The 12250-nt window shown below is 40.0% G+C and overlaps 1 protein-coding gene across 2 annotated transcripts in view; it reads right to left on the bottom strand.

Annotated features, from left to right (window-relative positions):
- Positions 1 to 254: 254 nt before the first annotated feature.
- naa25 (N-alpha-acetyltransferase 25, NatB auxiliary subunit) overlaps positions 255 to 12250 on the bottom strand; it is a 29566-nt gene continuing 17570 nt past the window's right edge. For both annotated transcript variants that reach the window (XM_062030738.1, XM_062030739.1), the window contains exons 17-23: positions 10577 to 10820; positions 7279 to 7402; positions 7145 to 7210; positions 6989 to 7086; positions 6812 to 6922; positions 6607 to 6747; positions 255 to 1466 (exon numbers count right to left, since the gene is read on the bottom strand). In XM_062030738.1, the coding sequence (XP_061886722.1) occupies positions 1344 to 1466; positions 6607 to 6747; positions 6812 to 6922; positions 6989 to 7086; positions 7145 to 7210; positions 7279 to 7402; positions 10577 to 10820 (907 nt within the window). In that variant the 3' untranslated portion in view covers positions 255 to 1343. The remainder of the gene's footprint in view (positions 1467 to 6606; positions 6748 to 6811; positions 6923 to 6988; positions 7087 to 7144; positions 7211 to 7278; positions 7403 to 10576; positions 10821 to 12250) is intronic.

The raw sequence follows: 12250 nt of genomic DNA, 5'->3' as shown, positions 1-12250 counted from the left end.
GAATATTTGATGTGAAGTAATTGGAGCCTTCAGCTAATAATTCATAACAATGATTTTGATTCCTTCTTTTTTTGAGCAATGAGTTTTAAAGAAAAAGTAGCTTTCATGGCAGCTTTGTTTTATTAGTGTCAACATTTCACCTTTATAAGCTTTTATTCCACTTTTTAATGGATTTTCTGTCATTGTCTTTTTAGAATACACCTCTGCTTTAAACAGTCCTGAACAGCAACGAGTCAAACAGGCCAACACAAGTCCCACATTTACTATTTTATTTTTAAAAAAAAGCTTTGACATTCCAGTGTTTCTGTTTTTTTTCTCCATTTTCTAACAAAGGCGGATAATGAGATGACACTTGCAGATTGTCAATCATTGCGCTCGGACCTCAACATTCTCCACTCACTCAGATGACAACATGAGATTGTGAGAGAGTGAGCCAGGTTCTTCATAAAACACTTCTTTCATCATGAAACTAGGAGATTTCTCATTTCTCACCAAAGGAAATTGAGATAACTTAGGTTTCTTTTTTTTCTTTTTTTGCTCAGGTAACATCCATTTAAAATGTGTTGTATATTGAAGGAGCTTTAAGTTAAATATAGTGTTTTAACAGCGTTTCAAACGTCCATCTTGCCGGTCAACATATTCTCAGAAGATTGAGTTGACTGATTCTGAGGTGACATAGAATGACGGAACACTAACACACACACATATATATTCTCTCTCTCTCTCTCTCACACACACACACACACTCCGAACTTTAGCTTCCTGTGTTATTTACAATCAGGTCCAAATTTCACAGAAGACAGGACCCACTCAGATCAGTTCTGATGTTAAAAAAATGTCGCACCTGTCATTATGAAGTCTACGCAGCTGTTTTGAGGATTGTTTTCCAGATTTAAAACAATCTGCTGGTTGGCGAGGATGTCATGTGACCGGGAAGAAGTGACAGGAACCAACTAAAAACGAAAATCCACTCTTTTATAATACTGCAACTACGGAGGTGGTTCACTTCCTTCAAAGCCAGACAAAAAGTAAATCAATCTTCAGTTTGATGGAGACTTCTTATGAGGTTTGTTGCACACAAAGTGAGGGAACGCGACTGACCGACAAAAAAAAAAATAGTGGTTTATTGTGTTTTATAGTCGCTCGCTATGTACAATAATTTACTATTTTGTCTAAAAGAGCCTACTTAGCATAATAAGGTCTCACCACGCAGTCGCAGTATGAATCCGGGAGCGGCGTGTGTAAGTTGAGACTGTTCCAGAAATGTGCTGACTGGACACAAAAACACAATCCAGGTGATAGAAAAAAGAAAAAAAAGCCACTGGGGGTGAACGTGACGGCGTTCAGATCTTGAGGTTCTTTAGCGTTTCCGCCCTCTTCTTGAGCAGGTCCCCCGCCTCCTGTAGCGAGCGCAGGTGACTGCTCTGCAGCTTGTCCACAGCAGCCTTGGTGAAGGACCATTCCTCCTGGACGCACAGGAAGTACACGTCAAGTCACAGGATGTCACCTTCTTGTCAGCGCTTGCCTTCACGCTGTGGGTCATTCCACTCCACTGGTGACCCCTGGCCTAGTGGTTAGAGTGTCCGCCCTGAGATCGGTAGGTTGTGAGTTCAAACCCCGGCCGGGTCATACCAAAGACTATAAAAATGGGACCCATTACCTCCCTGCTTGGCACTCAGCATCAAGGGTTGGAATTGGGGGTTAAATCACCAAAAATGATTCCCGGGCGCGGCTATGCTGCTGCCCACTGCTCCCCTCACCTCCCAGGGGGTGATCAAGGGGAATTTCACCACACCTAGTGTGTGTGTGACAATCATTGGTACTTTAACTTTAACTTAACTTAACATTTACATGAACAAAATGAAGAAGTGCAGAATAAAACATGCGACATACTTTTTCTATGTATGTTGATATTAGGGCTGGGCGATAAATGGAATATACTCCATATTGAAATGTGCGATATAGAAAATGACTATATGGTGATATTGGAGTATACATTCTCACGCAGTTGCTTTTAGCTGCGGGCATTACACTACAGGCGTTTCTCACTCTTTCTTGTCACAGAGACATAAAACAAGCACACCTTCTAACATACGTCACATACGTACACGCCCTCGCGGAGCAGAGAGGTAGCGGCATGGGTAACGTTAGCTGTGGTGCGGGTGGTAATACGAGAGAGAGAAGGTGCGAATCTGGTAACAAATGAAGGAAGAATTAATTCCCAAGAAAAACAGCAGGGGGTGCATCGTCTGGCGGTGGTTTGGCTTCAAGCGGGAATATGTCGAACAGACAACCGTAATTTGTCAAGTGTGGGGCAAAAGCGTTGCTACAAAAAGTAGCATTACTGCTAATTTGTAGCATCATTTGAAAAGTCACCCGCTAGAGAATGAAGAGTGCTTGAAACTCCGCATGTCAACATCTCTGCTCGGTGCCACACCAACAAAATGCCGAGGCAACCATTTCTACATCAACACCGTATGAAACAAATACCGTATTTCCTTGAATAGCCGCAGGGGCGCTAATTAATTTAAAACCTCCTGTCGCTCCGGCGTTTACCGGAATCCTGCGGGATGGCCGTGCATGCGCTAATTATTTTAAAACCTCTTCTCACTCCGGCGTTTACCAAAAGGAATGCGGTAAATTTAGGCGTGCGCTTTGAGTGTGATGTAAGCATACCATCATGAAAAGCACATTTAATAAAAAAAAACGTTATTATGGTCTTACCTGTACTTATAAATGGAGTCCATTTGCAGCTCCTTCTGACCAAAAGCATCAATAACTTGTTTATAGAAGTCTTCCTTATTTTATTTCTTCAGTTTTAAAAGTCTCTCTGTCTCGATGGAGATATTCCTTTAATTATTACCTCCTGCTTAGAAAACTGTTTTATTTTAGATACCGGTATGTAATCCTCCATGTTTAAAAAAAAAAAATCTCTTGCTGCGTGTAGTCACTTCTTCTGCAGTACCGGAAGTCGCAAGAAGGATCACTAGCGCGGTAGCGCCCTCTACCACCAGGAGGCGGGAGTCATTTAATGACTTATACAGTATTTGACACACGCAGCTACGGTATATTAATAAAACATAGCTGCTTACTGTTCTTTTTAGCATACTGTACCGGTATTCAATAGCTTGGACCTTAAATCCTACTGAATAGCTCTTTATCTTTTTTCCTTTGTGCGATTGCAAACTACTGAAAGCAGCTTCCTCCATTTTGAAAATGAGGACAGGTAAAGCGTCACTCGTGATGTAACGAATTTGACCCGGTGGAAGTTCTAGCCATATGCTAAATATTTTGCGAAACGAGTTTGACCCGGCGAAAATTATAGACATGCGATAATAAAATTAATATTTTGCGAAACGAATTTGATCCGGCGTTAATAATGAACCGGCGATAAGGCCAACCAAGCATGCGTTAATTATTTTGAGAAACGAGTTTGACCCGGCAGTAATTCTAGACGTGCGAATACTATATTCCCTGCGCCAATTCAAGGAAATACGGTAGTCAACAACAGAAGGAGACAACGTCCGCAGGAACCTACCACATAGCGAAGGACATACGCTATTTGATTTCCTATTATGAAGCTCATTTTTATTTGACAGTTTTTGAAATATCTTGTGTGACATCATGCACTTTATTTGTTTTAAACTATTTTAGTGGCGTTCTGTACAAAAAGTGCACTTTAGTGATGTTTTGATATGTCATCTTAGTGACATCATGCACAAAAGTGCACTCATAGCTCGTTTTAAAATGTCTCTGACAACCTTGCACTTTCTGTTTTGAAATGACATGAATGTTTGTGCCACTGCTTAATAACTGTTTAATAAATACACTTTTAGTTGTGATTTCCCTCTCTGCATGAAAGTTTAAAAGTAGCATATATTAATGCAGTATGAAGAAGAATGTTTGAATGTAGACACATAGAATCATCATACTGCTGTGATTATATGCATCAAGTGTTCATTCAAGACTAAGACAAAATATCCAGATATATATGGTGTATCGTGACATGCAGGGATGATGTTTGATAAGAAATTATCGAGTTTGAGCCTATTATCGAATCCTCTTATCGAACCGATTCCTTATCGATTCTCTTATCGAGTCCAGATAGGTTGTTGTATATGGAAAAAAACACAAAATATTTGGTTTAACAAAAGCTCACTTTTATTATATAATAAAAAAATAAAATCTAATAAATAAATAAATATTGACTGTTACCCACCTAAAAAAATAAAATAAAATAAATAAATATTGACTGTTACCCAAAGTATACTAAGTGGGATTTTTCAGAGAAACAAATATATACAGTAACACAAAAACAACCTGTCTCTGTGATCACTATAGGTCAGGGGTTGGCAACCTTTACCACTCAAAGAGCCATTTTGGCAAGTTTCACAAATTAAAGAAAGTAATGGGAGCCACAAAAAATTTTAAAATGAAAAACACCGCATACAAAGCTTTAATGCTTTGTGCTATGTTAACCAGGGGTCTCCGACACACGTAACGGCACGCACTTTAATGTGGAAATTTGATGTTAGTGCAGCCCGCGAGTTTTGAATGAATGGCGCTTGATAGCGTCATACCTACCAACCCTCTCATTTTTGAAATTTGATGTTAGTGCAGCCCGCGAGTTTTGAATGAATGGCGCTTGATAGCGTCATACCTACCAACCCTCTCATTTTTCCCGGGAGACTCCCGAATATCAGAGCGTGACAACACTGCATTTGGCGCCCTCTACAGTCTGCCCTAACAGTGTACCTGCTCGACCACATGTAGAATGCAATTTCAGCTTTCTCACGTAAGTGACAGCAAGGCTACTACCTCAGCAGCCACACATCTTACACTGACGGTACCAATACCCAGAATCCCATGCAGCCCTAACTCTTCCGCTCAACCAACGCACGGAGAGGGGGGGGGGGGGGGTGTGATGTGTGGGGGGATTTGGTGGTAGCGGGGGTGTATAATGTAGACCGGAAGAGTTAGGGCTGCATGGGATTCTGGGTAATGGTTGTGTTGTGTTTATGTTACGGTGGGATGTTCTCCAGAAATGTGTTTTTCATTCTTTTTTGGTGTGGGTTCACAGTGTGGCGCATATTTGTAACGTAACAATGTTAAAGTTGTTTGATACGGCTACCGTCAGTGTAAGCTGTGTGGTTGATGAGTAAGTATGCTTTGCTGTCTCCTGTGTGTGCAAGTAATAACAACATGCTACATGTGGCTGGACTGGCACGCTGTATGTGAATGCTATAGAGGACAATTACTGCAGTGCAATTAGAGCACGCCCTTTATTAGGAATTAGAGTGTAAATAGGATTATTGTTTCTCTGGGAGTAATCTATGAGAGACACTGAGATCTATAATACTCCTGGGAAAATCGGGGGAGTCGGCACGTATGTAGCTGAGCCGCATCAGAGTGGTCAAGGAGCCGCATGCGGCTCCGGAGCCGCGGGTTGCCGACCCCTGCTATAGGTGTATAAATAATAATATAGTGTTAAATAAAATCAGTCCCTTGGGCACAAAACTGAAAATAATACAGCTCTCCAAAAAGTGCACTTCTGCTGCTATTTGACATAACTGTTTGTTATGATGCTTTGACATTTTTGCACTTTATTTCTTTATTGAAAGAAAATTCTATGAAGAGAAAAGTTCTTTGCAAATGTGGTTACAATGCTAAAAAATGAAAAGTTAAAGCTAAAAAAAGAAATACACTTTATTGAGTTAACATTATTTCTTTATAGGGGGAAAAATGTTATGAGCGAGAGAATATAACAACTACACTACCCAGCATGCAACGGGAGTTACGAGCATGCGCGGTAGCCCCGAAAAGTGTTGCATGTTGCCACGCTGTGAAAGTAAACATCAAGAACTCAGCCAACACGCCTCGTCTGCATTATTTATAATTAGACAGACAACACATCTACAGTGTGATTTTGTAACGTTTACAAGGAAAGAAAAACTAAAGTTAAAAAAGGGAGATATGTTGTATATATATGTATGTGCTGCGGTTGTTTTAAGAACGTTGTGACAGCTGCCGTAAAGAAGGTGCGTTGCTAGCCTGGTTGCTATGTTTCCGGTTGGTCGTAAAAGTGTTGGTCATGTGTTTTACCCTGCTCAAATCTCTCAGTAAAGTTATTCAATGGATGATAGCTTTTGTTTTGAACTTTATTACACCTTGGAGTGCTTTTTCCCGTCCATTGTTTTCCTGCTTTCGCTATCTGCGCCTAATGACTGAGCTACGTGACGTCAATTCTTGTGATGTCCCACGGAGCATTTCTGGTCGGGACGGGATTCGAATAAAGAATCAACTCTTTTCCTTTACTATAGTGGTCTCGATAACGGGTACCGGTTCTCAAAAAGGGATTCGAGTCCGAGGACTCGGTTCTTTTCTTATCAAACAACCGGGAAAACCGGTTTCGAGTATCATCCCTAGTGACATGGCCTAAAAATATCCCGATATTAAAAAAAGGCCATATCGCCCAGCTCTAGTTGAGATGATTGAATATCTCCTACATATAATTTACAAACCAGCGCCAACACTGAAAAAGCCGCTGCTTCCTGAAATGTCAAGTCAGTAAAATGACATGGAGTCAACATCAAGTCTTTGACTGACCTCTGTGGATCCCTCCAAGGTTAAAGTTGACAGTTGAATGGCCGTGATGATGACTTCCTGTCCTCTGATGTGCTCCAAGGCTTGGGCCAGCAGGTCCTGCAAGCGGGCCGTCAGCTCCTGGAAGCCACACATGACCGCCGGCTGCAAAGCAAAGTGAGGAGTCAGCCTTCACGCTTTTCCCCCAATGAATACATCAAGACGTCACCTGAGTTGTGCTGGCATCCTTTTTCTTCTTCTTCTTCTTCTGTAGGCTGGTCTTGAGCGGCCGCAGGACCTTGGCGGAGTAACTGGCGACCCAAAAGACCACGCACACCGTCTGCGTGCAGCCACGAGGTCAACATGGAGGAGCGCCACAACAATAAGAGGAGAAACTTGTGCTCACCTCCACAAAGAAGATGAGGTTTTCTAATAAAGATGGTCGGGTTTTTAATTTGCCTTCTTTCATTTCCTGTAAATCTCCTTTGCATTTAGTCAGCATTTCTGCAAACAGGAAGTGCACGTCAGAGAGACGACCATGTGGTCTCAGGAGGAGTCTCACCTTGAAGTTGAACAGCGAGCGACTTGAAGGTGTTGCACATCTGTGTTTGGAGCTCCGACGACTCGTCTGGGAGGACCAAGATAAGAGTTACACAGCAAAAATGGCGCCCCGGCGTTTGAGGAGCTCGCACTCACCGAGTCCGACGCCGTCCAGCTCGTGTATGTGGGCCGACAGCTGGAGCGCCGCCGCCTGACACTGACAGCTCCCGCAGGACAGGGCAGCAGCCAACCGGGTGGAGGGGGGTCCCAGGAATGGATACTGTGAGAAAAGACGTGTTGGCGTCACATCATCAGGTGACCATTTTTTAAATGCAGAGAAAACAAAGTGTATGTTCTTTACCACATCAAAAACTGTAAGATCAGCATTGTGTGAGAACATTTGAACAAGAAATGGGCAACAAATTGTGTTAGTATCTTCTTTTAAATATTTAGGATTTTTAAGTGATGACCACTTGAGTTTTAAGGAGCACTTCAGTATGTTGTAAAAAAACTGAAACTTTTACGGGGATTTTATTATAGAAACAAGTCTTGCTTTTCTTTTACTGTGAAACAGAAATTGGTGGAAACAACCTTTTTAGCTGTTATTGACTATGGAGATGTGTTGTACATGAATGCTCCACAAGCTGGATAGTGTGTACCACGGGGGACTGGCGTTCATCACCAACTGCACTCCCCTTACCAGGCATGTGATTTGACCACAATGAAAAAGACTGAAAACATTTCCGGGGGTCTGGGGGACGAAGGCCCCCAGCCAGGTCCAGCCAGGTCCCCCCACCAGTGCCCTGGTGGGCTGGTGGGGGGACAAGGGGGGCAACGCCCCCCGAAGCTCCTGGTTTTTCACCAATTTAACATGCTAAAATGAACAAAGACAGCACCATTTGAAGAAAATATTTTAGTGTTTAAAGACATGAAAACATCATTAAAAGAACATACATAACCCAATTATCCTAATGAATCACTGTATATGGTTCAGTCCCAACAGTATTTAGTCACTAATATTTACATCTTGTGTTCATTTCACATCCACAGGTGTCACATTGATCAGTGTTATTATCTACAGTTTATTTACAGTATTACCACATTACTTCAGTTCACTTCACACATTAGCTTTCTCGGAGAGCCCAGCCCTAACATGAGCCTTCCTCGCAAATGTATTTAACAAAATACCAAATGTAAACATTTCATTCTTTTCGCCAAAATAGGATATACATTTATGAAAATAATTAAACGTGTTTAGTATTGTTTACTCATATTTGAATATAGGAAATAATAATAATGTGAGGACACTGACTTATTGCATGAAACAAGTGTGAAAATATTTACCTTCAAGATTGTTACACCACTGACAATAGTTTCAAGAGACTACATAAGAACTTAATATTAGGGATGTCCGATAATGGCTTTTTGCCGATATCCGATATTCCGATATTGTCCAACTCTTTAATTACCGATACCGATATCAACCGATACCGATATCAACCGATATATGCAGTCGTGGAATTAACACATTATTATGCCTAATTTGGACAACCAGGTATGGTGAAGATAAGGTACTTTTTAAAAAAATTAGTAAAATAAGATAAATAAATTAAAAACATTTTCTTGAATAAAAAAGAAAGTACAACAATATAAAAACAGTTACATAGAAACTAGTAATGAATGAAAATTAGTAAAATTAACTGTTAAAGGTTAGTACTATTAGTGGAGCAGCAGCACGCACAATCATGTGTGCTTACGGACTGTATCCCTTGCAGACTGTATTGATATATATTGATATATAATGTAGGAACCAGAATATTAATAACAGAAAGAAACAACCCTTTTTTGTGAATGAGTGTAAATGGGGGAGGGAGGTTTTTTGGGTTGGTGCACTAATTGTAAGTGTATCTTGTGTTTTTTTATGTTGATTTAATAAAAAAAAAAAAAAAAAAAAAAAAAAACAAAAAAAACGATACCGATAAAAAAAACGATACCGATAATTTCCAATATTACATTTTAACGCATATATTGGCCGATAATATCGGCAGGCCGATATTATCGGACATCTCTACTTAATATTACAAAATAGTATTATATGCAAATTTATTTCAAATAAATTGTTAACTGGATTCAATAGAGCGACTCTTTGAATTTCTGTAATTTCATAATACATTTTCACGTGGCTTTGTATTTTTAGAAAAACTCATTTATATTTCGCAAAGCAATAATTGGTTAATATTTAAAACAAACATGCGTATTTCGCAAGCAAATATTTTTTAGCTTACCTCATTATTAACAACCCTGTCTGCAACTGAAGTGGGTGGATCTTTCCTCTCCATGTAAACAAAGGATGAAGTCCGTAAGGTTTGCTCACTTTCGGTTGACGTCCAAAAGTACCAGCTAGTGAAAAGTTCGTTTTCCTTGCTTCAAGTTGTTTCATATGTTTTTGGCGTTTCGCATGTACTTCCAAAGCCTTGAAACCTTGTGATCCATAGTCAATATTATCATGACACCACGTGCACAAAACCTTTCCGGGACGATCGATTTTCCGAATAAAATCACCGAACAAAGTCGTAACTTCCTTCTTCCCAACAGTATCAGTGATTTCCCTTTCCATCCAGTCCAATCGAAACTTATTTTTTGACATGTTTATCAATTTATTTTACTCGTAAAGCGTCCTTTCTCTCGAGAACCAACATCGTTTACATATGGAAAATGGCGGTATGATGACGTTATTAACGTCATCATTCATAACAGATGTCCTGATTGGTCACAAGGAACATATCGACCAATCAACTTCGGCGTAATATAAACTACGTCTCGAATCTTGATTTAGGGTCGGAAAAACCCCCCGAAAAACGGGAGATAATTTTTTTCCCCCCGAGATTAAAAAAGACGGAATTCCGACTTTAGACGGAAAAATCACATGCCTGCCTTACTCACCATTGTGTGTCATACTCAATGGTTAACTGGACGCCTCAATCATTGCTATGTGTTCATCTACAGAACCATTCTGGGTATCACCCCATCTTATCTGTCTTGTCTTTCAACAAAGAAACAAGGAAGTCACAATCTTCGTTCAATGAATGTTCTGCAATTTGTCATCCCCAAAGTAAGAACTGAACTGGGCAAGAAAGCATTTAGGTTTTCAGCACCGAAGGCTTGGAAGAACCTACAATCCAATCTTCAACTTCAAAACCTTGTTACATTAAATGAGTTTAAAGCTTCTGTGAAAGGATTGAAGTCTACCTTGCCTGTATGCACGTGTGTCATATGAGCAAGTTTTAATGTTGTACATTTGATGTTTTATGTGTTTACTGTTTTTAACGTAACCTTGCTGCTGCCCTCTTGGCCAGGTCTCCCTTGGAAAAGAGATCTTTGATCTCAATGGGATTTTACCTGGTTAAATAAAGGCTAAATAAATCAACAAAACCACATGGTCTCTCCTACGTACCTGCTTGCGTTTCTCAGCCAGCTGAGCGGCCGTCTGCAGAGTCTGGTGGAGCTGCGCCAGGAGGCCGTGCAGGCCAGACGCCTTGTCCCCCACGCCGTTCTCGGTGGCCAGCTCAGAGTTCAGCAGCGAGGGTTTATGTCCCAGCGTAGCCAGCGAGGTGAGGAGGCGGAGCGTGAGAGAACGTATCCGCAGCCAGATGCGCTCGTCCTCCAGGGAGTGCTGCCGGTGCTCGTCAGTTAACCGCCTGTGACAGCAAGACGCCACCTTAAGTTTCCAGGGTTTCCCATACGGTCATATACTTTTTAGTAGAAGTTTAAACAATCGCAATGCTCATTTTTGTTAGCCTGTCAATAGGGTTGTTGTATGCTATCAGCATAAGAACCAAACTTTATCCTGCAACCTTTTTCCAGTTTATACCAAACTGTACTGTTGATGTAAGATGATTCCTACATGTCTTCATACTGTAAGTATATTAATATAATAATAATAAAAAAATGTAAAATATTTTTTATAATTATATTATTAATGTTGTGTTGTCTACCTTGTACTTTGTGTTATTTCCTGAAATAAATGAAAAAAAGAAAAAAGAATGTATATTAAAGGCCTACTGAAAGCCACTACTAGCAACCACGCAGTCTGATAGTTTATATATCAATGATGAAATCTTAACATTGCAACTAGGGATGTCCGATAATGGCTTTTTGCCGATATCCGATATGCCGATATTGTCCAACTCTTTAATTACCGATACCGATATCAACCGATACCGATATCAACAGATATATACAGTCGTGGAATTAACACATTATTATGCCTAATTTGGACAACCAGGTATGGTGAAGATAAGGTCCTTTTTAAAAAAATGAATCAAATAAAATAAGATAAATAAATTAAAAACATTTTCTTGAATAAAAAAGACAGTAAAACAATATAAAAACAGTTACATAGAAACTAGTAATTAATGAAAATTTGTAAAATTAACTGTTAAAGGTTAGTATTATTAGTGGACCAGCAGCACGCACAATCATGTGTGCTTACGGACTGTATCCCTTGCAGACTGTATTGATATATATTGATATATAATGTAGGAAGCAGAATATTAATAACAGAAAGAAACAACCCTTTTGTGTGAATGAGTGTGAATGAGTGTAAATGGGGGAGGGAGGTTTTTTGGGTTGGTGCACTAATTGTAAGTGTATCTTTTGTTTTTTATGTGGATTTAATAAAAAAAACAAATAAAAAAAAAAACGATACTGATAAAAAAAAAAAACGATACCGATAATTTCCGATATTACATTTTAACGCATTTATCGGCCGATAATATCGGCAGACCGATATTATCGGACATCTCTAATTGCAACACATGCCAATACGGCCGGGTTAACTTATAAAGTGACATTTTAAATTTCCCGCGAAACTTCTGGTTGAAAACGTCTATGTATGATGACGTATGCGCGTGACGTCAATGGTTGAAACGGAAGTATTCGGACACATTGTATCTCAATACAAACAGCTCTGTTTTCATCGCAAAATTCCACAGTATTCTGGACATCTGTGTTGGTGAATCTTTTGCAATTTGTTTAATGAACAGCTGCACTCGGGTGGGAGGCCAAAATAATATATGTAAATAAAGCAGGGCTTTATAAAGTGCAACGCATGTCATGTTGTACTAAC

Source organism: Entelurus aequoreus, linkage group LG21, assembly GCF_033978785.1.
Source record: "Entelurus aequoreus isolate RoL-2023_Sb linkage group LG21, RoL_Eaeq_v1.1, whole genome shotgun sequence".
Taxonomy (NCBI): Eukaryota; Metazoa; Chordata; class Actinopteri; order Syngnathiformes; family Syngnathidae; genus Entelurus; species Entelurus aequoreus.
Note: the sequence above shows the minus strand (reverse complement) of the source record. Positions and strands in the feature narration are given on the sequence as shown.